At 37.1% G+C, this 27687-nt stretch overlaps 5 protein-coding genes across 5 annotated transcripts; 2 read left to right on the top strand and 3 right to left on the bottom strand.

Moving 5' to 3' along the window:
• Window positions 1-26: 26 nt before the first annotated feature.
• Window positions 27-13080, top strand: LOC124642819 (facilitated trehalose transporter Tret1-like). The gene is made up of 4 exons (XM_047181485.1): window positions 27-248; window positions 8757-8923; window positions 11373-11505; window positions 11815-13080. The coding sequence occupies exons 2-4, from the start codon at window positions 8861-8863 to the stop codon at window positions 13056-13058; spliced, it is 1440 nt and encodes a 479-aa protein (XP_047037441.1). The 5' UTR covers window positions 27-248; window positions 8757-8860; the 3' UTR covers window positions 13059-13080.
• Window positions 13081-14325: 1245 nt separating this feature from the next.
• Window positions 14326-15078, bottom strand: LOC124642772 (protein lethal(2)essential for life-like). Its single transcript, XM_047181408.1, has one exon. The coding sequence runs from the start codon at window positions 15017-15019 to the stop codon at window positions 14504-14506; it is 516 nt and encodes a 171-aa protein (XP_047037364.1). The 5' UTR covers window positions 15020-15078; the 3' UTR covers window positions 14326-14503.
• Window positions 15079-16902: 1824 nt separating this feature from the next.
• LOC124642776 (alpha-crystallin A chain-like) lies at window positions 16903-17447 on the bottom strand. The gene has a single exon (XM_047181415.1). The coding sequence runs from the start codon at window positions 17416-17418 to the stop codon at window positions 16927-16929; it is 492 nt and encodes a 163-aa protein (XP_047037371.1). The 5' UTR covers window positions 17419-17447; the 3' UTR covers window positions 16903-16926.
• A 654-nt stretch (window positions 17448-18101) lies between these two features.
• Window positions 18102-18902, bottom strand: LOC124642759 (protein lethal(2)essential for life-like). Its single transcript, XM_047181392.1, has one exon. The coding sequence runs from the start codon at window positions 18794-18796 to the stop codon at window positions 18230-18232; it is 567 nt and encodes a 188-aa protein (XP_047037348.1). The 5' UTR covers window positions 18797-18902; the 3' UTR covers window positions 18102-18229.
• Window positions 18903-23488: 4586 nt separating this feature from the next.
• Window positions 23489-24331, top strand: LOC124642779 (protein lethal(2)essential for life-like). The gene has a single exon (XM_047181417.1). It carries the CDS (start codon window positions 23602-23604, stop codon window positions 24142-24144), a length of 543 nt encoding a protein of 180 aa, XP_047037373.1. The 5' UTR covers window positions 23489-23601; the 3' UTR covers window positions 24145-24331.
• Window positions 24332-27687: the final 3356 nt, after the last annotated feature.

Genomic DNA, 27687 nt, shown 5'->3' with positions numbered 1-27687 from the left:
GAACTTAACATCCGAATAGCTTTTGACTTAGTATCGTATCGATAATCTTTCAGTGTAGTCCTTTCAAAAATTAAATCCTATAAAATTCTCAAACAAAATAATAAAAAGTGGTTTTATAGTGACAAATCTCTTAAAACATGATCATTGATAAAATTTCAATAAATCGATAACTTTTGGAGCTGAAGTGAAAGGTGGTAGTGAAAGTAGGATTCCGTTGTTTTTGGGGATTTCCACGTATACCAAAGACTGTAAGTAAATATTTTCTGCTTTTGTAGTTATTATGAGTAAATAAATAGGTGTGTTCCTGGACTTTTAGTTTATCAAGAGAACGCTTTTTTTTAAACACATTTTTTGTTTGTACCCTAAAAACTTCGAAGCAACTGAACCGATTAAAAAGTTCTTTCACTGTTGGAAAGCTACGCTCTTCCCGAGTGACATTGGCTATATTTTATCCCGGTACGGACAGTAGTTCCTACAGAACGCGGGTGAAACCACGGAAACAGTCCTACATAATATTATGAAATAACATATTTTTTAAAATAATACGTAAGCAGTTCTAAGTATAATAATTTAATTCAAAGGTCTTAAAGAACTACCGTACCAAATTTTTTTTCTCAGAATGATTAAAAAAATATAAAGCTTTTAAGAAACACCATTATCACACGATAAGTGTTTTCACACGTTAAGTGTTTCTTATTTTTAATTTATGTCTTAGGTATAAAAAAGTTGTTTTTCTTCTGTTTAAGTAATTCATTAATGGCAATAAAAATACTTGTATGTGTATAAAGCGAGTATTGCATATTAATGAGGACAACAAAATTCTTATTTTTATTTCGTATTTAGTGTTTATTTTTTGCCTCATCATCATCTACCTAGCCTTTTCCCAACTATGTTGGAGTCTGTTTCCAGTCTAACTTGATGCAGTTGGGTACCAGTGTTTTACAAGGAGCGACTTTGCCAATCTGTCCTCAACACAGTTACCCGGGTAATCCAAGGCCCCTTGGTAAGACTGGTTGTCAGACTTACTGTCTTCTGTTTACCCATAACAATTGCCAAAGAAGTTCAAATGATACCCGGGACCCGGGAGTTCTTCCATCTTAGGAAGGCACGACAGCCTTCCAAAAGATGGAAGAACTAGCAGTGACGAGCTGCCGGCCGACGAACAGACGAACAGACGGCCGACAGGCAGCTCAACGGGCAGCTAAGGTTGAAAATTATAATAAACCTAGCAACTATTTCACCAATAAGACAGAACCTACCTATTTATCAAGATCGATAAGTGCAAACATCATTCAAATACTCAAACTCAATTAAGTAATTTACTTATCCTAAGATAAACAAAGTCTTAACAATAATAGTGTTATTATCGCTTGAGGATCATTATCACAGTATAAAATAACTGACCTTTCTCAAATCAGGGTATTTTCTCGACCTTTTATAGAGAGGACAAGTCTAAAATCCTATTTTTTCTGGGCCCAAAATATCAACCCCTGCAGGCAAAAAAAAAAAAATTATGTACGCTTGACGCTGGTGGTCCGTGGATGGGTGACCATTGTGACATCGAGGTCGTCTGTCGTGTTTAGTCTGACAATCTACAGTGTGCTTATTCATAAGATATTTCATTAACAAAACGGATATGAGTCGTTATGCAAATAAAGGAAATCCAAAACAAACAACTTGTAGGGGTTATCGGGAAACCCGTTACCTGTTGTTATCAATTATTTTCATTATATAAGACCGTGTGTGCAGGAAGTCAAAAAGCCGACGACCTAAGTTTGACATACAAACATTCGAACGTATAATCATCATCCTCCGAGCCTTTTTCCCAACTATTTTGGGGTCGGATGTAGCTGAGTACCAGCGTTTTACATAGAGCGACTATCTGACCTCCTCAACCCAGTTCCCCGGGCAACCCAATACCCCTTGGTTAGACTGGTGTCGGACTTACTGGCTTCTGACTACCCGTAACCACTGCCAAGGATGTTCAATGACAGCCGGGACACAGCCATTGGTGTCTAAGATATACTTAGAAGATACATTCAATCCTAGAAAAGTTACATTGGTACTTGCCTGACCTGGAATCGAACCCGCGCCCTCATACTTGAGAGGTTGCTCCTTTTGCCCACTAGGCCACCACGACTTTTTACATTCGAGCGTATAATCGTTGGGCAATATCTCTTCTTCATCATCATCGACATCATCATCATCCTGCACCTATTCCTATTTGGGGTCGGTGCAGCAGGGTATATTCTTCCGTACTCTTCTATCTGCTTCATCTCACAAGCAACATTCTTTTTTACCATATCAACCATGTTAGTCAAAGCTGATACCTTTTCTATAACGAAACCCTATAACAATTAGATTAGATACTGATACTTGTGCATGGGATATAGTGCAGTCATTGAAGCGAAAAATACGGTCTAACCTCCGAATTTTTTTACTGTGAACCGATTTGCATGAAATTTTGGAATTAGGTTCATCCTACCCTTAACTTCAAAAGTGAATATGATTTGAACTCCGCCACCTCCCCTGGGGGTGGTTGCCACCCCTTCTTTGGGGTGAATATTTTTTTTGCAAAATAACCTCGGATATCGATAGAAGACCTAATTTTAAGCATAAGTTGTCTTTAAAGTTTAAAAAAAAATCCAATACTTTTCAAGTTATTGGCAATTGAAAATTCGCAATTTTTTCACGTTTTTCATCGGTTTTTTGCAAATATCTCCAAAAATATACGTTTTATCGAAAATTTATAAAGAACAAAATTGTAGCAGGTAAAACAACGAACAATTAGTTTTTTTATAAAATGTCCTAAGTGCAATATTAAGCTAGATATTAAAGATCAAAGCCCTTTTTTATTTTGTCTGAAATTTAATCGTTGTGGTCAATGCCACGTAGCGGCGAGTAGATGCATTTTATAAATTCTAATAAAAATGGGTTTTGTAGTGCTTGAAATAAGCTTTAAGATGAGCACTATTAAAAGTCTTTTGCACGTAAAATAAGTGAGCTGTATTGCAAATAAGGGGAGCATCTTATATTTTTTCTTTTAAATCAATGGGTTTCATAAGTGCCATTTCCACCAAAATTAAAATTAATCGTATTCCGCCTAGGATTAACTTTATTATGAAGAGTTTGATAGATAGTATCAGTTTGGCTGCTTCAGGACAGATATTTTTCAAAAAAGTCGCGATTAACGAAAATAACAAAATTTCAAATTAAAGAAAAACCCACTTGTTTTTCATAATATCTCAAAAATTACGACAGATACGTGTAAAAGTGTACTGATAAAAAAATTAGGTATTTTTCTGACAAACAATTAGGTTTGTTTGTTTTTTCTGTCGAACAAAAATTGACGGAGATATGATTGTTTAAAGAGCGCGTGGCAGCGCAATCACAGCCTCTCTTAAGCCCTTTAACCCTTCACCGTTTTAGAAAAAAGTTCTTTACTATATATTGCAATGATGGATGTTGTAGCTCTCTTAATTACTTTTACAGTGGTTTTTTATAAATTGTGATAGCATGAAAATTGAAGGAGTTACGGTCCAAAAACTTGTCATATTTTTTTCTACTTAGTAACTGAAAACTTCGGAGTATCAATATTTGGAGCAATGTGAAAGTAGGCAGTATAATAAAGAGTCACAACTATTGTAATGTGTTTATATGTAACCGGAAAATAATAAAACTCGTAAATTGATCAACTTACTAAAATAATAGATGGCATAAACTACGTCGATTAAATTTCAGACAAAATAAAAAACGGCTTTGATCTTTAATATCTAGCTTAATATTGCACTTAGAACAGTTTATAAAAAAAACAAATTGTTCGTTGTTTTACCTGCTACAATTTTGTTCTTTATACATTTTCGATAAAACGTATATTTTTGGAGATATTTGCAAAAAACCGATGAAAAACGTGAAAAAATTGCGAATTTTCAATTGCCAATAACTTGAAAAGTATTGGATTTTTTTTTAAACTTTAAAGACAACTTTTGCTTAAAATTAGGTCTTCTATCGATATCCGAGGTTATTTTGCAAAAAAAATATTCACCCCAAAGAAGGGGTGGCAACCACCCCCAGGGGGGGTGGCGGAGTTCAAATCATATTCACTTTTAAGGTTAAGGGTAAGATGAACCTAATTCCAAAATTTCATGCAAATCGGTTCACAGTAAAAAAAATCGTAGCAATAATGCTTCAATGACTGCACTAATAGGGTTTTAAGGTGAATTTTGGCCGCTAGAAGCAACTCATCTCCCGAGCCTTTTTCCCAACTATGTTCGGCTTCCAGTCTAACCGGATTCAGCCGAGTACCAGCGCTTTACAAGAAGCGACTGCCTATCTGACCTCCTCAACCCAGTTACCCGAGCAACCCGATACCCCTTTAGGTTAGACGTGTATCAAAATTACTAGAAGGAACCGCTAGAAGCAACTAATTGCACAAACATGTGTTTGTTTGTTACAATCAAATGGCTTAATCAATTAAGTAGCTTATCTCAATATAAAATTCATCAAATTCTAATTAATATATATTCCTTGTAACAAAGTTAAAAGGTAGGTAAAGGAAGTTCTTACAAATTCATATAACTATGGTATATAACTATGTGGTATCCATCCAGTGTCAAAAAATGACGAGTAAACTTTCAGTGTCTCTACTACGGTAATGGTACATGGAATCAGCGGCGGCCCTAGCCATTGCGAGGCTACGTGCGGCAGGTCTATGCGAGGCCCTTTGTCTTACGTGAAAAGTATGTGTTGCGAGAGTAAGCTGGTGTTTTGATTTAGCTAAACGTCATGTTTGAGGAGAAATGCTCAAGTTAAACAAATTAATACAATTTTATTTTTACTACAGTTTATATGTCTTGTGTCATCGAATTCCTTAAACATGTTGTAATATTTTTAAGCCTCGAAGAACTGCTTTTTCGATATTATTATTTTATTATTCGAATTCTCAAGACTATTTCGGTAGTGGGATAAATTTCAGTTAAATTATTTTCTAATATATATTTCAGCACCGAGATAATATTCAGCTCTTCGTATTTCTGATTCAGGGCCGACAAAATAAATTAAAGTACTTAAAAATCGTGTACATATGATTCATGATGCTTTTTTCTAGGTTTACCATAAAGAAACCGGAGACAGATCACTGCAAACTTTTAAAGCGCTAGCGAAGCGAGCCCGTAATTTTTGAGTTTTGGAACAGTATCTAAAGTACCAAAACGAATTTAAAAGAGGCCGCCGTAGGTAAAGATAAAAGGCGCGAGCGTAGCGAGCGCGAAAATACATATTTTGGGACGCAATGAAACCTAAAGATTTAAGAAAAAAGTTACTGAAAAGCGCGAGCGCAGCGACCGCAAAATTTTTGAGTCTTGGAACACAAAAATACTCAAACAAGTTTGAAAAAAACCCGTGGAAAGTTCGGTGCTTTAACTTTTTATTAGCTTGAGGACTCAAAGAGTAAGCGCAGAATAAATGAGAAATTATGAAAAAACCGCGAGCGAAAGCTAGCGGTTTTTTTTTTAAACTTTGAGGAGTTAATTTAAGTAATCATATAAAAACAAAAATAAACAAGAAAGAGATGGGTGACAGCCGGACCGCCCCCTCCGCCCTTACGCCGCTACTGCCCGCCCGCGAGCATAGCGACCGCAAAAATTTTTGAGCTTTGGGTCACTAAACCACCTAAAGTTGTATAATAAACAACAGTGCAGGGTGGCGTATTTACAGAGTGTACATAGCCAAAACGCATCCATAGGAAACTGCTCGCTGATATTTTGTAATGCTGTTTTTTAATTTGTGATTTCAAAGTATACACGAATTTTGCGTACTGCTCGCGTATAATTCGTAGCTTAGACGTGCACATGCATCATTCCAATTTATACACGGTCATATTTAACTATACAAAATTTATATTGGGTAAAGCATTAAATAAAAATGGCTTTGAATCTGAGTTTGTTTATTAAAAATGCTAATTAAACAAAAATGTATGTTGCCTTCTAAATTATTAAGTCAGCCACAATTAAAGAGCATCTAAATAATACTATCTTAGCCACTATAGTTATCTTCTAAGTAAACCACTCTAAATACAACTCGGCATGATGGTTATTTTTTAGCATCTTTTGTAGCAGGCATTCTAACAGTAAACTTCTAAAATACTATTAAATGACATCATAAAATATATTTAATTAGCTTCTAATTTTTCAACTCAGTACGTTTAAAATGTAAGCAAGCAACATGCAGCAAGCATAGCTTCTGTCACGGCTCCGGTGCTGCGGGGCTCCGGCGGTCCCATGCGAGCTTATCGTCGCAGATGGTTTTCACGCTCACCACCGCAGCTTCGGCTTGCTGGCCGGGTCTGGCGGCCAGCCTTAGCCGCGTCGGCGGGCGGTAAAACTACCTGCGCTTCAGCTCGCAGGCCGCCTCGCCCCTCCGCGCCTACGCGGTTTTGAATTGCACTCTAGGGGTAGGGCAGACAAGACTACGTGGAGTCGGTTTTGCAGCGATTCGTTTTCGTCACTAACTTCAATTTTTAATACAATGTTTTTTAATTGAACGAGCATTATTAATATTTAAATTAACATTAAATGCTAGGTCGTGTTTTAATCAAAATGGCGAGCATGCAACTGCTCGCGAATAGATTGGAATCGTAAAGTTTTTCGCGCCTATTCCAATGTATACACGATTAGTTTGCATGCGGACTAGCACTGTATATTATGGAACAAAGCAAGTTACTTTGGCCTCTACAAAATATATGCGAGTATTTGCGTACTGCTGCTGTATACATCGGAAGACTATGTATAAAAAGTGAATTCCAATCTATTCGCGACTAGTTTCACACGCTTGCGTACTAGCCATGTATATACTGTAAATACGCTGCAGGGTGAAGTCGCGAGCGTAGCGAGCGCGAAAATTTTTGAATTTTGGGACATAAAAGTAGTCTAATCAAGTTAGAAGAAAAGGTCTGATACTGTCAAGTGAACAACCGCGAGCGTAGCGAGCGCGAATTTTTTTAAATAGTTTGTTTAAGGACTCTCAAATTAAACTCGGAATTAAGCAAAAATAAAAGAATCCGTGACTGGACCGAGAGCCAGTTGTTTTTTTTACTTTGGTGTTTCAAGTTTTTGTTAAATTGAGGACTTAAAAAGTAAACGCAGAATGAATTAGAAATAAAGAAAAAATGCAATTTTTTTTTCTTGGACCAGATGTATATACACATTATATTTTTTTATATTAGTGTGGGTTGTAGCGCGAGGCCCCCCCAAGCGCGAGGCCCTGTGCGATGGCACAGTTCGCACACCCCTAGGGCCGCCACTGCATGGAATATTTCAAAAGTACCTACCTACCATTATCGGCAGTTGACCGCGACATTCATATGACAGGTAGACCCAATGTAAAATAGATAGTTTTGAAATTAAAACATTGTAACGGTTTAACGGTTGCCTAAGATATAAGGTGTTATTCTGAACATTCCGTCGCCCGACGTACCACGTTGACGCAGAAAATCCACTAGTGTGAGAGAGCTCTAAAACACTAACAAATACGATTACCCCGAAATACTGATACAAATATAATATTATTTGTATAAGTATTTCGGCCAAGTAAGTTCTCATCTCATGTAGAGTTTTTATACACTCATACCAGTATTTTATTAATAAACCAATTAGAATTAGGTACGTAAAAACTAAAAATAACTAGCTTTGTATTAAAATTAAGTAAATAATAAGGAAATATTTTATATATATGTATATAAGTACAGACTACTATATGATGAAACATGGTTCTACGTAGAACACAGATATATTACTTAAATACTAGAACGTAGTAGTCCGGAATTCCAGTTTACTAATTTATACATTATTTTTAGCAAGATCTAGACAACTGATAACTCTCGGTTCTAGCGAACACGCTTGAATCAGTCTCTGTGTACCTACCTACCTATGTTCGCGAGACATCAACAAGTTTTTTAGAAACCCAAAATATATACAGTGTTCGGGGCCACTTTTTTTTAAGGAATCTTCATAAAAAAACGAATTAAAATTTACTAATATTTTGACTGAAATAAATGTTCTCCAGTTTTACAGTAATAAACGTGAATAAAAATAGCTATGACAAGCCCCCCCCCTTGGGAGGGAGGGGTCCACAAGGTAAAAAATCAGAGCTCTAACGCCAATTAAATCTTGCACTTACAAAGTAAACATTGCGACTACAGCATACAACATCCAAGTACCTACAGTCGCAAGCATTATGTAATTCGTCATATAATAATATACAAACTTATGGCTGGTGCAATTTCAGAATGCACAAGCGTAGTGGGCCCGAATTTTTTTCAATTTTTGAGAACTCAAAAAAAAAAACAAGAACTCAGTCGATTTGTTTTGTGTTCTCATTAGTTTTGGAAAGAGATAGGGACCTGAAGATTGTTTAAAGCTATTTATGTGCAATGTAATTCCACCAACCAGCTAGCCAGTTGGTAAATAGCAACTAGATGCATCTAAATAATCCCTACTAATATTATAAATGCGAAAGTAACTCTGTCTGTCTGTCTGTTACGCTTTCACGTCTAAACTACTGAACTGATTTTAATAACATTTGGTACAGAGATAGAGTTGATCTTGAGAAAGAACATAGGATTGTTTTTACACCAGACTTTTGAAGAATTCTCTTGGAAACGAGATATAACCGAACGCTACGCGGGAGAAGTTGTTAGCGGATGCTAGTAAATCATAAATAAATAAATAAAAATCTAAATAAGTATTTCTTTCTTTCAGATATCAAGAAGGCTCCTATCATGGTGATGGAATCGAAGACCAATATTTCATAGAAGATGAACTAACATGTGAGGATTGGTATTGGTTTGGACAAAGCAATCAAGATGACGAAAATATTACAAGTTTTAGCGCCCAAAGTTGCGGAATCTGCGCATATTTACAGACAGGTGAATATCCCTTTTCCGTACATGGGGTAAAACGGGACCCAAATACTAATGCCCATTTTCACCAACAATCTCTTAATCTAAGTGCCACTTAGAATCAGGGCTCTCCCAATTTTGACATAAATGACTATGGATAAGGGATACCTAAACTTTGGTGAAAACGAAATTCTTATTAAGTGTTCCGTAAATGCTCTTAGGGGATCCCTTAATTTAGGTATTTGTTGGTGAAAATGGGCATAAGACTAATATGTTTGTCGCCTCTGTATTAAATGAATAGAATTATATATTTATGCTTCCCGCTACAACAAGCTGTAATCATGAAACCTAGAATATAATAAAAAGGAAAGATAGGAAGGAAAGTATCACACTTCAACACTGTTCATGTTACTACAAAATAAATACATACAGAATTTAAGCCACATACAAATTGCACATATCCCCATCGGGCCCAACAGGGCTGCGGGATTGTTCGAAAGAGTTACCGCGGCCCTGGTATAAAAAGCCTAGGAAGGAACACGATTGATTTTTAGTCATTTCAAGTCTGACACCCCCTCACCCTTGCTAACCCACAGCGGGAGGAATCATTTGATGATTATTGCCATCGTTAAAAAAGAAGCCACGCACACATAAAACTGAAAAAACTTGTTATTTCGGACTATCTCTTACTAATGTCGTCTTTAGAAGTGAATAATATTAAAATGTTTAGTTCTAACAGATTGATACAATACCTACTACTACTAACTAGGATATGAATGACCTGTAATGAGGGCGGGGTAAAGGGTGGAGGTTCTATAATCTTGTTTGTGATACAGGTCAACACAAGCCTTTCATTTACTAAAATCAATACATGCTTAGTCGCATAAAATATTTTTAGAAAAAAATTTTATTAAAAAAAATATATATTATAAAAAATAATACAGAAGTAAGTACTTATGTATCGTATTTATTTAACTCTAAAATTGCGGGATGGATTTTCATGCAGTTTGAATAGAAACAATGTTGAGCTTCTATATCTTATCTAGTGTACTGAAGTATAATATACCTGCATATTTTTATCTTCTATCTATATAGCATAATATTCCTGCATGCATATTTTTATCCATACTAGGGTTAAGTGTAGAATTCCTAACGTTGAATTCTTATTAATACAGAATACTTAATTTAAAACCTGCTCAGTGTTGTCACACGATTAAATACGTTTTTTACGATCGCTTTTATAAGGAAATTCTCCTTGTTTACCAATTTTTTTTACACAAATATGATAATTTAGACATTTCTAGAAGACCTGCTTTCGTCGGATATTTATATAAATTAGAAACACGTATATTTATATGCTTTCTAACTTTCACACTAGCGGATTTTCCGATCGGTTTTTTAAAATCGTTCAAATCATGACACCTGAAACCGCACTACAGGTTTTTGCCGCGCGGAACGTATCGCGGGTAAAAACTCAAAATTAAAATCATTATATTGGCGCAACAAACTCCCCAGCAACACATGTCTGTCTGCAGGTTAGAAGAACCTTTCAATAGAAAAACCAAGCATATACTTTTGACCATTTTATCATTAATATTATTTACGGAAACAGTCAATGTATCATTGTCGCTTGATCAACATTTTGATCATTATGATAAACAACAGAATAATTATTTCCTTACAACAAAGTAATCATAGATTTTCCTTCTCATCTGTCAAGTCGTTACCTTAAACCAATACTTAACACTGTTATAATAAAGATTAGAAGTTTTATAGATTAATTTGACCTATAGGTTAATTCAACAAAGATGGCTCAATAATTAGTAGTAGATAAGTGACTGTAATTATTATAATAACAATAGATTTGCAAGGTTTTGTGATTATTGTCCTCGTATTAAGGGCATATTATCTATCTATGATATCTTAATAATTATCGTCATTTTAAGTAGCTTTAACGGCAAGATACTACTGGTGTGCAACATTGTAACGCACACAATGTTTCGCTTCTGCACCTCTCCAGGATTTTAATGAAAACAACAGTCAATACAACTACCAAGTATCGAAAAATTTCGGCCCTATACCTTTTAGTATTATATTACTTTACTCTATGACTATACCATATATTTTACAGCGCCTCTAACGGTCACTTACGGAACTACATCAATAAAATATAATCGGTATCAAGTATCGACACATACAATTGCATTAAACTCATGGAAGTGGTCTGACTGGTCTAATGGCGTGCGAACATTTCTTAAATGTCCGCTAAATCACAACCTTTGGACGCGAACATGAACACATACTAATAGTGGACTCGCGCTGATGCGGACACATTTGTTCGCGAACAATTTTGTATGGAATCTCGCTATTTTGACGTGGTTTCAACTCTACCCTGTACACTTATCATATTCATGTACTCAAACTAAAAAATGCCATAGCCATCCATACCTATTAAAACTGTCTTCATCACTTCCAGATCCTGGCGACATTTGCAGCATCACTCCTGGCTCTTGCTGGAGGTATAACCTTCGGCTTCACGGCAGTGCTACTGCCTCAGCTGCAGAATGATACCAGCTTTCCCTACGACCCAGTGTACGACTCATGGATTGGTAAGTTGCGAATTTCTGATGAGAAAATCTGTAGGTTCTATGGCAGTTGGTAGTTAGATCAGGTGGAGTTGAGAAAACATACATAAACTAGTTGTTATATTATAAGTAGTCATTAATAGGCTAAAAGTTTAGAAACAAACATACTTGCACGCCATGATAGACATACATTCTAGTCACTCTACAAAATAAAAATATGCTTAGCTTCTATTCAAGTTACAAGATGAACATTAACATTAATAGCTTACCGTACCTCTAAACATGTAATCTGTAGTTCATTTATTCTAAAGGAATTATACCTATCTGTTTCAGCCTCCATCTCCCCACTGGCTATGATGATGGGCTCCTTATTCTCCGGCTCTATGAGCGACGGTTTCGGGAGACGGATGGGTCAGCTAGTCCTTATCGTACCTTTCGTCCTCGGCTGGATCATCATAGGAGTCTCCAACAACAACGCCGTCATGCTCCTGGGGAGGTTCATCACAGGAGCTTGCACGGGAGCCGTTAGAGCCAATAGTATGGTCTACATTGGAGAAACGACCGATCCAAAGTACAGAGCTATAGCCCTCTTCTGCCCATCGGCAGCTATCAATATTGGAGCCTTAATCAGCCACACAGTCGGCAAATTCTGCCATTGGAAGACTAGCTGCTTCATTTTCATTATACCTAACATCGTATCTTTTATAGTTCTCTTGTCTTTAAAAGAAAGTCCTCTATGGCTGCTCTCGAAAGGCAGAACTGATGAAGGAATAGAATCTTACAAGCAGTTTCGAGGCAACGGAGAAAACGCTGACAAGGAATTGGCAACAGTTTTAGAAAAGACTAAAGAGAAGTCTGCAGAAAAGTCCACGTTCAGAGACATTTCGGATATTATATTTAGTAGACCGTTCATGAGGTCTTTAGCTACAATAGTTTTATTATTTATTGCTGTACAATGGTGTGGAATAAACACACTTTCTTTCTACGCCCAAGTGATCTTCGAAAAGACATTTGCGGGAGAAGTAGACGCATTTATGCTAATGTTAGTTACTGATGGTATAAGAATTTTAGCTGGCGTTGTTATGTGTTCCTTAGCTAAGATGTTGCCACGTAAAGTGACGTTTATTGCTTGTTGTATTACAACCTCTCTTATATTGTTAGGTTTGGTTACTTACTTGTACTTGCGACCAGATGGGATGGTGTGGATGGCAGTTACCTGTATGGTTATGTATATAGGTATTGCGAGTGCATTGACTTGTATTTCCTGGTCATTTGTTGCTGAAATATTCCCGTCCAAAGTCCGCGGGTTTGGATCAGGATTGAGCTCAGCTATATCATTTGTTTTATTGTTCATTTCTGTGAAAGTGACTCCAGAAATCATGAACAGGTTTGGGGAACAAGTCATGTATGCTGGATTTGCGGGTGTCACATTATGTACTGGTTTATTATTAAGTTTTATTTTACCAGAAACGAATGGTAGGAGTTTACAGGATATAGAAGATTCTTTGTACCAGAAAAAGGGTGAAGAAAAAAAAAAGGATATAAGTATGGCAGCATTGCCTAATTCAACGGCATAGCACCAGGCCATAATTAGATTAATTACAATTTTATTGTACTTAAGAATATAAGTTTTCTCAACTTTATATATAGACAGGTAAAATAAAATAATGTTACTTGTACAAGTTGTATTTTCTTCCCTAACTGTAATTGATTCTAGAAACTTAGTACCTCAGATCAAAGATTTCTTTGATCTGAGCTTAGTACCTAATTAATAGAAAAGTATTATATGAGGCTTTCTACATTTTATGTGTAAAATTGTTTTGTCCATACGGCCATAGTTTATTTTACCGTAAACTTATTGCACTATAAATATGATAATTTCTTTAGGGGAATCAAAATTAATGGGAAATAATGGCTCGATACCATCACAATTTATTAGTGTTTATTACGACAATCGAAATTATTTATGTATCTTTTTGGGATATTTGTATTATGTTATCGCAAAATAACAACTGTGAATTGCATAATCTATAATATAAAAATGAATCGCAAAATGTGTTGGTAAGCGCATAACTCAACAACGCCTGGACCAATTTGGCTAATTCTTTTTTTGTTGTGTTTGTTATTATCAGGAGAAGGTTCTTATGAAAAAAAAAATAGGGTAAAGTAGAGAAGTCAGTTGACGGGAGCGAAGCCGCGGGCAAGAGCTAGTATATAATAAATAACCTTCCTTTCTGGATTTCGTTAGAGAACATTTTGTATGACAGAAAATTATTGTAAGTGCCGAACATTTAAACCCCGGGCAACCAGTTTCAAATAAATACATATTAACTTTAATTGCAGACTGTCCATTATAATACTTGTTTTGGGGTAAACTAGGATAAAATCTACATACATTTAAGGCTCTAAGTATAACAAGCCAGAACTCGGTCACCCTTCCATCGACTGATCTTACGCATTGAGCTATGATCTCTGCCTACTCTTTCAGAATAGCAAGGATATATTGTACTAACTACGTCCAGCGGTTTCACCCGCATTCAGTGGGAGCTTCTACACGAACCCGGATAAAAAGTAGCCTAGGTATCGATGAATGAGCTATCTAACATTGAACTATATTTTTTTTTTATCTGACCAGTAGTTGCGGAGATGAGCACGTTCGAGCAAACAAATAAATAAACTTTTCAGCTTTACAATATTATTTTCAGAAGTATAGATGAATGAATGAAATATCTTTGCAAGCGATACTAAACTATTTTCATAACAAAATGAAAGCGAGTGCCTCCCACCTAGTCTTAAAATACCTCATGTATTCATACACACCTGATATTCAGAGAAACACACACAGTTGTACAAAAATAACCTTTAATAAATAGAAAAACTTAATACAAAAGCAGTCTTAAAAACACTGGTACTCAGCTGCAACCGGTACGACTGGAAGCCGACCCCAACATAGTTGGGAAAAGGCTAGGCAGATGATGATGATGATAACAAAACCAGTCTTAAACAGTCTGTTTGTTGACACTTATTCCTTCTTTGGTTCTTCGGCTACCTCCTTCCTCACTGGTCCAGTATGAGTTATAGGAACTGCCCTCTCTCCTTTATCAGTCACAGCCTTGTTTGGCGCAATCACCGTCAGGATACCATCAGAAGACAGTCTGGACTCCACAGAGTCAGGGTTACTTCCCTCCGGCAGCTTGAATCTCCTCACAAACTTCCTCGAAATAAAACCATGCTCGTCCTGCTTCTCTTCATGTTGACCTTCGACGACGATGAAGCCATTGCTGATCTTGACAGTTATTTCATCAGGGGAGAAATGCTGTACATCAACGTTGACTTGCCACTTGTCCTTGTCCACTTTTATCGAAGATCCAGCCGCTTTAGGCCACCAGGGCTGGACTCCAGAGATGATTGGACTAATAGGGTTGATTGACGCAGCCATTAAGTCATCTGGAGTGACGGTTAGCCCGAAGTTCTGGTCGAGGAGACGTCTCGGCCATCTTGGAAGGTCGTAGTCGAAGAAGTAAGGCCGCAGAGACATTTCGTGTGTTATCTAAAGCGTGTTTCCTTGTGGTCTACGGGAATAGAATCGTGGCCGGTTTATATATGTGTGAGGATGAATCATGGCTGGCATGAGCCGAACTATTTAGAACGAGAAAGTTCCCGATGCATTCGATAAGTGACGTCGGGTGTACGTAGTCAGTAGATGTTAGTTTATGTTTTGTGGGCGGTTCAATAACTTTTGGTAGTTTGTTTGGTATGAAGCATAAAGTAAATATAATTGTGATTTAGTTTTTACTAATCTCGCTCTTTTTATGATGAGAACTCAGTCACTACAAACCTCTTAACGTAGATCTTTCATAAACCCAATAAAGAAAGGTATTCTTTGGTTCCCCGCTGTTTCACGTGCGTTCCGAGGAAACTACTTTTCTCACCCGGATAAAAAGTAGCCTGTATCCTTTGTTAGGCTTTAAAATATACACTCTTTTGCAAAAAAAACGGGCACCTATGCGAAATCTTAGTTTTAAGGACTTTACGTGTATTTCAAAGGGTTTTTACATTATTTCAAAGGTTTAAATGATTGTAGTATGTTTCTAGCATCAAAAGGGTTTGCCAAGCATGCGTGAGAGTGTATTCTAAATTTGAATTTTGTACAATTGCTAAGAAATTGGTTAAACCTTGTTTTGGACTAATTGCTGGCAGAAAGTTTTGCGGTGTTTTGAAAAGTTTTTGAAGTGGTTTTCAGAAAACTGATAATGCAGTTTTGATGAATGATTAATGTACCTTTTTGTGAGAACAAAACATTTTTGAAAAACTATGCGTATTTGATAACATTTTCACCTGCTCTAAATGGGCTATACCGATGATTGATGTATAGATGAATATACTATAGTCATTAAAACCCTTTGAAATACACGTAAAGTCCTTAAAACTAAGATTTCGCATAGGTGCCCGCTTTTTTTGCAAAAGAGTTTATTATCTGCCTATTTCAACAAAATAGGTTCATTAGATTATGCGTTACAGACAGAGTTTCTTTCGCATTCTATTATCAAGTAAGAATTATTTATTACCTTTGTTATTCGCATTCATAATATTAGTAAGCATTATTCGAGTTACGTAAAAAGCTTCTTAAAATGTGTCATAAAAAGCTTCTACGTTGCCAGAAAATACGATAAGAGTTGAAAAACATTTTATTCACGATCTTGATAATACGTAAACATGAATGTTTATACATAACATAGTATCGTCGTGAATGTTAATCTAAATTCAGACAAGACGCCTACGAAAAAACAAAGGTTGAAATATTTTTAGCGTAGTTTCATTACGATATATTTAGAATTATTGTGAGAAGAATAAGAAGAATAAGAATAAGAATCTTTTAAAGTGCTAATTTAATTGATTGAATTACGTAGTTTCATTATGTTCAGTAGCACCAGTTTTTGACCTATGACAATAAATAAATATTATCAAGAAAAAAAACAAGAATATTCCTTAAGTTACTTTTGAGTTGTACTTTGGTTTATTTAATTAAAGGCGGGGTGCGGTCTGTATCGAATGGGAGTCCAGCTCAGTATGTGACAGGTAGAATACCGGACGCTCAAAGAAGACAACTGTTGACGCTGAACAGGCGTATAGCATTTTAATCGTGCTCAGTGAGCAGTGTTTAATTCTCTTGGTATATTGTGAGAAACAACTACATAGCTTCTTCCCGCGAAATGACTTCACGCACATAGATAAAAAACCTAGCCGTAGAAGCCTTTGTTAGATTTTAAGGTTACGTGTACTTACCAAATTGTATTTAAATATATTAAAAGAATTGGCGTGAAAGCGCGTCAGACGCGTACGAAGTAAGGCTGTTCTAAGTAGGGATTTAAAGTACCTTAATAAGAGTTTCACATAATTTATTTAAGCTCTCAGATAATTGACACAATAATCCAGTTCAGAACATTATCTCTCCCTCGGTTTCACGTGTTCAAAATCATCACAGGGATTGTTATACGTCTTCTTTGGTGGCGGCTTAGGAAATTCTTCTTTCTCTTCCTTAACTTCAGAAGGGCCAAAACATATAGGAACGGTAATACTTTCAACAGGGGTAGAAGAATCTTTAAAAGACCTGGGAGCTGTTATAGTCATCATACCGTCGGGAGATATCTTACACTTAATCTTCGAAGGTATGCATCCATCAGGAAGTTTAAATTTTCTTATAAACTGACGCAGTATGTACCCTTGTTCCGTGTCTTTCTCGTGCTTACCTTGAATAACCACGTAGTCAGGATGAGCTTTCACACTTAATTCGTCTTTCCTGAAATGGTGAACGTCTATGCTTAATTGAAATCGATCTTTGCCAATTTTGATGCTTGGTCTTAAAGATCGGCTGTGTTTGTTGATAGAAGAGTAAAGTTTTGGTCGGGATAATCCAAAAATGGGCTTGAGAAACATTGTGATTCGTTTATTTATTTCATTTTGGATTTTGGTGGTTTCGTTTGGTTGACTGGTGGATTTTGATTGAATGACAAAGCAATGTCAGTTTGATTTTGGTGGGTTTGATCAGAAATGTTATGAAATGTTATGAAATATTATAAGTACTTTTAATAAAAGTCAGTAACTAACAGTCATAAGGCTAAGTTCAGATGAACACGCGACGCCGCTTCACTACAAAACGTTTTTTATTTTTTATGAAGCCTTACCTAAGCCACTGAGTACTGCACAGCGTTGTGTGCCCGTATTTCAGGTAGCCTACATCTTAGATTGTTGTATTGTAATAAGTCTGTAGATACATAAGGTAAACAGTGTTCATTGTGTAAATAAATAAGGCTACTTGGCGTAATTCGATGGCTACCTACTACTAAACTTCCGTGTAATCAATTTCATGTGTGGGACTTTTGTATGTTTAGGGAAGGCACCAATACAAACCTAGACAAGAGGAATAGAACAGGCTTCTATACCTAATGTACCTACATAGAAGTAGGTACGTAGTTCCATATAATTCTAGATGTATCTAGCGAACTTTTTAGTATACCTATGTGATGTGTACCTAGTGTGTAAATATGTCGGTTGTACTACCTATGTTTATTTTGTAAGTATAGGTAGGTTTACCTAAACAGATAGGAAATAAAAATGCATTTTAGAAGATAAAATTAAAAACTTTAATTAGCAACTTAACCTAAACAGAAATCAGTCTCAAAAATCATACTTTGGAATTGGAATACAAGATAAAAACGGCCTACAAGACTAGATCACATCCACCACTTCACTTTTCCTCAGTGCCGTTGGCCTGGTCTTTGATTTCCTTGCGCACGGGGCCTGTCTGCGCGATGGGCACCTTCCTTTCACCCTTGACGGCTTCGGGCACCTTCCTGGGCGCCGTGATGGTGAGCACGCCGTCGGAGGAGAGGCGCGACTCCACGGTCTCCGGCGCCGCGCCCTCGGGCAGCGCGTACCGCCGCACGAACTGCCGGCTGATGTAGCCGTGCTCGTCCTTCTTCTCCTCGTGCTTGCCTTCAACCACAATATACCCGTCTGCTGTCTTCACGGAGATCTCTTCAGGCGCGAAATGCTGGACGTCTAAGTTGACTTGGAATTTGTCCTTGTCGCTCTTGATGCTGGATCCTACGTCGCGGCTGAGTGATGCTAGCTGGCGCCAGGGTCTGAAGTAGTCCTCGGAGAGCATGGGAGCCGCTACAGCAGTCAGCAGGTCGTCAGGAGTCAGGGCCAGCCCGAAGTCTTGATCCAGAAGCCGGCTGGTTGGCCAGTAGTGGCTGTGTGAGTGCATGTGGCGAGGACGCTCGTAGCCCAACACGAATGGTAGCAGAGACATTTTTTCTTGAGTATTTGTCGACGATATTGAGAGAACTGGAGAGATTGAACTCGCTTCGAGAGCTTGTTATCACTTCGATTGCTTGAGTATCAAATGCATACCGGCCGGAGAGCGAGCGCCGTATTTATACTAACAGCGAAGCGCCACCTAGTATCGAATAGAATTACTAGAACGCTCTCGAAATTGCTAGTCGGCTCGGTGCGTTTATCGAACACATGCACGGAATGGAACGCACACATTGACATAATTTCTTGCAGCGCCATCTAGTAGTGAGTAGCGGAATCAAAAAAGTGGGCGGAGCTTTGTCTGCAATCGATAGTGAAAACAACACATTGACAATTTTGTCGCGCACACAATGATAAAATGTTTTGTCTGGAACAGGCATCCCGAATTTTCGCTCAAGTTCGATAACCTTGACGTAATAATTATGTAGTCTAGCGTTATGTTTGTAAACAAGTACCTATGTAGATATATAGATAAATATTGCATTACCTACCTATTATATTATCGAATGGTTTTCTATAGTTATTGTATGAAACGTTGTATGAAACGTTGTATGAATTGTGAGTAAGTAGGTACTTACCCAAACCAAAAGTATGAAGCAGCAAACCCGTACCTACCTTAATATATTTTTAAACAAATAAAGTAGGTAGGTACCTAATGAAAAAAAATCTCAAAAAAAGTTATTTTCTACAAACTAGGTACCTACTTACATGTTTGTAATTACATTACTTATTAGGTATTACGTAGAAAACCTGACCTACGTAATGTAGAGTATTATTATATTACCTAGGTCATGGGACAGGGATGTAGGTATTGATCGTTGTCATCCCAACCCGCAACTAAATAATAAATAAATAAATGTATAACTGCGTACCTAAGGTACGTTTGGTAAGTTCTTAATCAAATATTCTATTTTTCAAGAATTGCGTTTTTGAAATTCGAACTTAGGTAGGTAGATATTCCTATTTTGAAAGCTTGCAGTCGTTGACAATTGTGACAGTCAATAGGTACAATAAATACTATTTTCCCTTGAAATCACAGCTGTCTACTGCACAAAACATTCAGTTGCCCTATAAATGAGTTTGTCCTTTATGGCCTATGCACACCACGTTTTTAAAACGCGCCGTCGACGCGCTTACTCAGATATTTCAAGGACTTTATTATCTTTACATTCCAGACTGTACCATTGAATCAAATAAACAACATTTATTTCCAGATAATTCCTGTGTAATTATGTACTTTTATAGATAAAAAAATATATATTTAAGAAAAGCGTGGGGTGTCATTTCGATAATACCTTAAAAAGCACCCCACGCTTTTTTTAAATATTTTTTTTTGTATTCACACTATTATTAATTTATATTCATTGAAATTTTTAACACTATTTTCTTAATTTAAATTCATTAAAATTTATTTTCTATTTTTTAGTTCGGTTTTCTATAAAAAGCGTGTTTTTTAGTTTTTTTAAACTATTATTTATTTTCTACTTTTTAGTTTGTTTTAAAACTATTATTTGTTTTGTAGAATTAAAATTCTCTTTAGTATAAAATTTGTCAATATTAGAGAAAACGGCTAAAGATAATTATTGGAAATAAAAATTAACATCGAGTCCTGCCTTATCGACTGTAGAGAATAATTATAGAAAATTTTAATCAATTTTCTGACCTTATCGACTATAGATAAAAATTATATAAATTAACAAAAATCATATTTTGCAAATTGAAAAGCCTAGAAGTCGGTGTCTAATGGATGTTACTAAGTTAATTTTGCCACCGACTTCTAGGCCGATGCACCTAAAATTAGTATTTTTTTTGCTTTTTAGTGTTTTGGGAAGTCGGTTTAATTTTTTTGTAAAAAAGTTTTTTATTTAAAGCTTTTCAGTGATACGAATAGTTGTCACTATCCATACAAGTGGGAAGTTCTCATCAATACAAAGAATATAAGTCCAAACGAGGTATTTTACATATTCAGTTGTCGAGTTCCCTCGACTTTCTCTGGTCTCCATCATCAGGTCAGCTCCCAACCTTCACTGTTGCATAGGTCTTGTCAATACAAATAATTTAAGCCCAAACACGAGGTAGTTTCCATATTCAGTTGTCGAGTTCCCTCGACTTTCTCTTTTCTCCATCATCAGGTCAGCTCCAAATCTTCACTGTTGCAAAGGTCTTGTCAATACAAATAATTTAAGCCCAAACACGAGGTAGTTTACATATTCAGTTGTCGAGTTCCCTCGACTTTCTCTGGTCTCCATCATCAGGTCAGCTCCAAACCTTCACTGTTGCAAAGGTCTTGTCAATACAAATAATTTAAGCCCAAACACGAGGTAGTTTACATATTCAGTTGTCGAGTTCCCTCGACCCTCTCTGGTCTCCATCATCAGGTCAGCTCCAAATCTTCACAGTTGAATAGTGCTTTTAGGCGTACACCTGAGTGTCAAGTTTTTATCCTATGTATGCCTACAACTTTCAAAGGTTGCCCTCGATTTCTCAGGGTTTCCATCATCAGATCCTGATCTGATGACTATGGGACCAACTGGCAGCTATTCCGAGTCGAACAAAAAAAGAATCACGTAAATCGGTCTATAAACCTCGGAGTAATCGATGTGTATGTGTAACCTCCTCCTTTTTGGGAAGTCGGTTAAAAATGGAATAATTTTATCAAATTAGTGTATTGTCATCGGACCTCAATAAATCTACAAAGTTTGAACGAAATCTGGCCGTTTAAAGTGGGTCAAAATCGCGCCCAAAGAAGTCGGTTACAAACAAACATACAAACATACAGGTGAAGCTAATAAAAAGCGTGTAAAAATCAGTTTTGACTCGTTATTGCGTTTATTACATGTTTTTAAAAAGTAAACAAAGGAATTACTGAATTACTGACTAATGACGGCTGCCATAAAAAAAAAAAAACAAAAAAAATGAACTCGAACTATTTAATAAAAGAAAAATATCATTGAGAATGTTCGATAAAATTCTTCATTCTTCGATAGTGATAAACAATGTGCGTGGCTTATGATAATTAGAAATTCACCTAAATAAATCGGTAATACCGAAATCTAAATAATTGGTCTACAGTACCTATTTTTTCTGAACTACTTTTACTTTATCATTCCGTTACTTAATCATTGTCAAAAAAGTTTATGAACTTACGTTTATTGAATGAATGAAACTGAATGAAAAGAACAATTTGAAAAAAATAACACATCGTGGTATTTTTTCGGCTGTCATTAAAGATTGTTTAGTAGGTAGGTGATGTTTTTTTTTGCACAGGATTGAACCTAAAACTTACCTTAAGTTACCTAACTAGTAGTTTTATTATCAGTCATGCATGGTCAGACCGGAAGACGGAAGACGCTGGATGTAGGTAGATCGCCTCCAACCGGTATCTGTGGAGATCTAAGGGGGAGGCCTGTGCTCAGCAGTGGACGTCCTATGGCTGAGATGATGATGATGGTCAGACCCTTGTGAAATAGCGGAAACCTAATGTTACAAATGTTGTGCAACTGGTAATAAGTTACCTCAATTGGTAAGTACCAAAACTAATGAGTTTTAAATATCCTGGGCTCTCTTTTACGCAGCATAAATAACCTTAGATGTGTATTACGACATTACTAATGAACAAACAAAAAACGTCTAAGTACGTTGGTGAGATAAAGAGATACACCTATGTAGCTAGATACAAGTTAGATACCGTATCTGAGAATGCAACGATGAAATTACTTTCAGTTATTATACTTACTGTTCTAGAAAGTAACTATTTATCATCATTCGCAGAAAACATCGAGTAATTACAAAATTCTGTTGATATCATTCATTCAACAATAAAACCGGTACCTATTCTATATTCAATCTACTGTTATCTGCATACAAAGTAGGGTCGTATTTTCGTCTGCACCTGGCCTGACATTGCTTTTGTCACCTTTTGTCCTCAAACATGACCTTTGTGTCGTCCTAATACATGGAACGTTTTGGAACATCGTAGAAATATTGTGTGGGGACAAGAGAAGCCCTTTAGCGGGCGAATTCTCGAAGATTCTCGAGTCAGTAACCCTGTTAAGGAACTGCAGGGCTGCTCAATGTAAGGGTCGCTTTGGCTTTCTCTGAATATGTAGCTGGTTTGGGAATGGTTTGGGAAGAATTTCAAGATTATGTTTGTTGCGTTTTATTAATGTTGTCTGAAAATATTTAATTAAATAAATAAATGCAATGGTTCAGAGAAGCTAAATGAGCTTTGCCTAAATGAGCCACGTTTTGGCGTTCAATAAGTACTTAATACTTCATACACTAAACTGTTAGGAATTAAAGATAACTTTTGATGAAAACATGAATTAGCTTTCTGGCTTACATATTTTATGCATTACCTGAATAATTGACAGAGTATATTCCACGCATATGCTAATCGTGAACATCCATGTAACTCAAGACACTCAAAAGAAACTTTTAAATAAAACACTTTTACAAAATGTGTTTATTTTAAACGGTGTTTTTGCAGAGTCACATAACAAACAAAAGTACTCTGTGTCCAATGCTACGCTACGTAATCGTGACTCATTGTTTACTTTTGTTACATTGCGACCCTTCGGTTGACGCCTCGCTGGCCACAACAGCTGACTAATATTATGATTCGAGCATGTTCTACTTGATACTAGATGGCGCTTTAACCAATATATAAACGCGGCGAAACGCAGTAACAGCATTCAGTTTAAAACAAGCGAACAAGCGATATAAGCGAAACAAGCGCTTCACAAGCGATTTCTCAGCGATTTTATTCGGAGTTTTGAAGGAAGAAAGTTCACAATCAAGATGTCTCTGCTACCATATTTGTTCAACGACTTCTACCGCCCCCGTCGCCTTTTGGATCAACATTTCGGACTCGGCTTGACTCCTGACGACCTCCTGACTGTTGCCGCTGGTCCGTTACTCACGAGGGAATACTACAGGCCTTGGAGACACCTCGCAGCCGCAGCCAGGGACCTCGGATCCAGTATTAAGGCCGACGACGACAAATACCAGATCAATTTGGATGTTCAACACTTCTCGCCTGAAGAGATCTCAGTGAAGACGGCAGACGGGTATATTGTGGTTGAAGGCAAGCACGAGGAGAAGAAGGACGAGCACGGCTACATCAGCCGGCAGTTCGTGCGGCGGTACGCGCTGCCCGAGGGCGCGGCGCCGGAGACCGTGGAGTCGCGCCTCTCCTCCGACGGCGTGCTCACCATCACGGCTCCCAGGAAGGTGCCCGAAGCCGTCAAGGGCGAGAGGAAGGTGCCCATCGCGCAGACAGGCCCCGTGCGCAAGGAAATCAAAGACCAGACCAACGGCACTGAAGAGAAAAAAGAAAACTAAGTACCTATTCTACAACACTCATCTCCGCTAGTGTCTTCGAATATATTTAAGTTGTTACCAATTTTGCTGATTACAAAATGGTGCATACATTGTAATTTGTTGTCCCAAAACTGTACAGTTACTACCAAGAGACTGATTTGTATTATTTGTTAATTTTAAGAAATAAATGTTTAAAAATTAAAATTAATTTGTGTTGTTTTATTTCATAACTAACTGTTGCCTTGCAGGTCGATTTACACTAGACGAGCGAATGCTTACTCTATCCCCACTATGTCAAATAATTTAATGTAAACAGTCAATCAATCACCAACTCCCAGACTACGGGCTGCTTTGTGAAAGTTCAAGAAAACCCACAAAGCTATTTCGGCCCGACCCGGGAATCGAATCTGAGACCTCGAGCACAGCCGCCGCGCTTGCGACCACTAGACCAACGAGGCAGTATTTTTTTTTATATTGCTACAAGTGTATGTAGTATGGGCCAATCGTTGCTAAGTGTTCTATGTATTTGACGGTACACTATTGGTGACATATACACTATTGGTGATTATATCTAAGAATGCTCTTGTTTTAGCTCAAGTTTGATCGTTTGATGTAAACGGTGAATACGAGTTTTCGTTTACACTAAAGCTTGGGTTTCCTAGGAAAGCGGTGCCGTCATATAGCGACCGTCATATTACGGACGCAAATAGACGGTGATGACATGTAGAAAGTTCCACGGCCGTTTTAACACACCGTCATAAACTTTTTGTTAGTTGTATCATACTTACTAACCTGTTTTATTTAATATTTCTCAAATTTCACGACACCAATTCTGTTTTAGTTGATTTTTTCTATAATCTTTACTTTTTATATTATATATTGCTTCGTGGTTACGAACGAAATCTATTAAAATTTCGTCGTCCTCGCTGCTCCAAGAGTTGTAACAAATTTTTGACGATGTTCCGAAAAAAAAACACAAATACGTATTAAAAAAGTTTCACCGCTTTCAATAAAACGTTCACCAAACTATCTGACACCGTCAAGACGGCCGTCATGCAAATGGCGGCACCGCTTTTTGAAGTTACGGCGTCAGTTACCGCTCTCTAGGAAACCGCCCCATTTTGTTTACATAGACAACGTTCTGGTGACGTAATTCACCGCTGTATTACGGCCGCTATATGACGGCACCGCTTTCCTAGGAAACCAAAGCTTAAGGGTCAATTCCCACTGAAAGAGCAGCGGCCGTAAGAGCACGGACAATGTAAGAGAGCGGCGCGGCGGGCCGCGCGGCGCCGCGCCGCGCCGCACCGCGCCGCGCTCTTAAGGCCCCAGTACATGTTGGCCCAAGTGCGGCCAATACACGCCATCACCAATGTGTACACGGGGTATTGGTGTAGGTTGGCGGACATTTGTCAAGGTTGGCGCGCATTCGGCGAGTTGTCGGTTTTTTGGGCACACATCAAAGGAATCGTGGCCCAGCGTGGCGTGTGGTGTTTACACATTCGGCCAATGTTTAGTTCGTCACCGACCGCTAAGGATAAAGTACACTTTTGTGTTGCGTGTAAAAATGAATATAGTAGTTAATATAGTAGTGTAGTATAATATAAATATATATAGTAGTGTAGTATAATATAAATATATATAGTAGTGTACAAATAAATAGCCGAAGCCTTAATTACTTCGACGTCCATCGCAAGTGGTTTTCCAGGCAGGAATGAGCCATGCGCCAATGTGTAAACACCATTTGATCGTGGCCTACATTTGTGCATTGCAAAGCTTGGCCCAACACAGGCCAACGTGTACTGGGGGCTTTACATTGTCCGTGCTCTTACGGCCGCTGCCGGCCGCTGCTCTTTCAGTGGGAATTGGCCCTAAAAGATTACGAAATAATGGTCTTGTTCTGGCTCTTAGCTTAGCTTAGCTCTTACCTTGCGATTTGCAAACAAGTAAAAAGTTGCGCATATGAAAGATCTTCAGCAGCAGACATATTATAGTGCACGAGCATTTGCGCAGACACAGGTGCACTCCCTGTTCCTTCACTCTCATAACCCGATGGGACGGCGATCCGACACGACCGGAGAGAGATCAGGCGCAGGACCGACATTAACGTGCTCTCCGATGCACGGGTGTATCAATCACCAACTTCCAGACTACGGGCTGCTTTGTGAAAGTTTTAGAAAACCTACAAAGCGATTTCGGCCCGACTCGGGAATCGAACCCGAGACCTCTGGCCCAGCCGCCGCGCTTGCGACCACTATCGACTTGAAACAGAATATATGAAGCAAATAATTGCTGAGAGCACAATGATAGGCGAATGAATAAATGTCTTGCATCTATACTAATATTATAAAGCTGAAGAGTTTGTTTGTTTGTTCGTTTGAACGCGCTAATCTCAGGAACTACTGGTCCGATTTGAAAATTTCTTTCAGTGTTACATAGCCCATTTATCGAGGAAGGCTATAGGCTACTTTTTATCCCGGTACGGGAAGTAGTTCCCACGGGATGCGGGTGAAACCGCTGGCAGAAGCTAGTGTAAAATAAAGGACAAAGAAAAAGCAAATATTGTATGAATTCTCTTTATTTAGCTACAACAAAATGACATAAGAATTACCACGCTGCCGCCGGCAGCATGGCAACATATACAATAATACGACATAATGGTTTAGTGTATAAAACAATTGTTTTTTTTTTGTTAATAATCTTTTAGAAGCTCAGTTACGCATATCACTACAGTGCTGTGTATTCACATTTTTTTTTTAATTTAATTTTTTCTTCAATATCGGTTTGGAAAAGATTTTTTTTATTTATTTTTATTTGAAAATATATTTTGATCTTTGGATATATGTAGGTGAGTGCTAAGAGAAGTTTTTTTTTGTTCAAAAAATTACTTAAATAAAATTATAAGAATAGGATACCTAGTGAAGTTTTTACAAAATGTCCTGTTTTTGTTTTTTAAACGTTTTGCTTATTTAAAAACAGAGCGATTATTTAAAAATGACAAAGTTAGGACGGAAATATATTTTTTCGTCGATTTATTTTTTCAGATTAAGTTTAGAAAAAATAGATAAAATACCTTTTTGTTTAGGTTATTGATTCCCAAACCGATATTAAATATACTACGTTCATTAATATTGCTATACATCGAGACTACTAGATAATAGTCGCTGACACAGGATTAATTAAGTGTAATATTAACTAACACACATTATAGCGACCTTCAAATAAACTGAATAGTATATATTTTACAAAAACACAAGAAATATTCAAAAAGTTACAACAAACAATATAAAAGAACCTCTCACTTACCAATCATTAAACAATTAAGCTATTTTATAAATTATAATTACATTTAAAAAATATTTATAATTATAATAATATTCGTTTCATTGAAATAGTGAAAAAATCATATGATTTTTTGTATATTTTTTGTGACGATACTTTCTTGTTTGTAGATAAAATTATTAATTTCATAAGGGTGCAGATAGTAAACAATTTTCATTTTAAATGATATAATTTCCAGAGTAATATTACTATGTATTCTCTATATATTCTTATTTACATGGA

This window comes from Helicoverpa zea, chromosome 25 (assembly GCF_022581195.2).
Source record: "Helicoverpa zea isolate HzStark_Cry1AcR chromosome 25, ilHelZeax1.1, whole genome shotgun sequence".
Taxonomy (NCBI): Eukaryota; Metazoa; Arthropoda; class Insecta; order Lepidoptera; family Noctuidae; genus Helicoverpa; species Helicoverpa zea.
Note: the sequence above shows the minus strand (reverse complement) of the source record. Positions and strands in the feature narration are given on the sequence as shown.

Bases quoted from the DNA above. Each gene is read 5' to 3' on its own strand.
- LOC124642819 (XM_047181485.1), top strand. From the start codon at position 8,861: ATGACGAAAATATTACAAGTTTTAGCGCCCAAAGTTGCGGAATCTGCG. The intron at 8,924-11,372 runs GTGAATATCCCT...CATCACTTCCAG, and splicing joins CTGCGCATATTTACAGACAG to ATCCTGGCGACATTTGCAGC. The intron at 11,506-11,814 runs GTAAGTTGCGAA...TATCTGTTTCAG, and splicing joins AGTGTACGACTCATGGATTG to CCTCCATCTCCCCACTGGCT.
- LOC124642779 (XM_047181417.1), top strand. From the start codon at position 23,602: ATGTCTCTGCTACCATATTTGTTCAACGACTTCTACCGCCCCCGTCGC.
- LOC124642759 (XM_047181392.1), bottom strand. From the start codon at position 18,796: ATGTCTCTGCTACCATTCGTGTTGGGCTACGAGCGTCCTCGCCACATG.
- LOC124642772 (XM_047181408.1), bottom strand. From the start codon at position 15,019: ATGTCTCTGCGGCCTTACTTCTTCGACTACGACCTTCCAAGATGGCCG.
- LOC124642776 (XM_047181415.1), bottom strand. From the start codon at position 17,418: ATGTTTCTCAAGCCCATTTTTGGATTATCCCGACCAAAACTTTACTCT.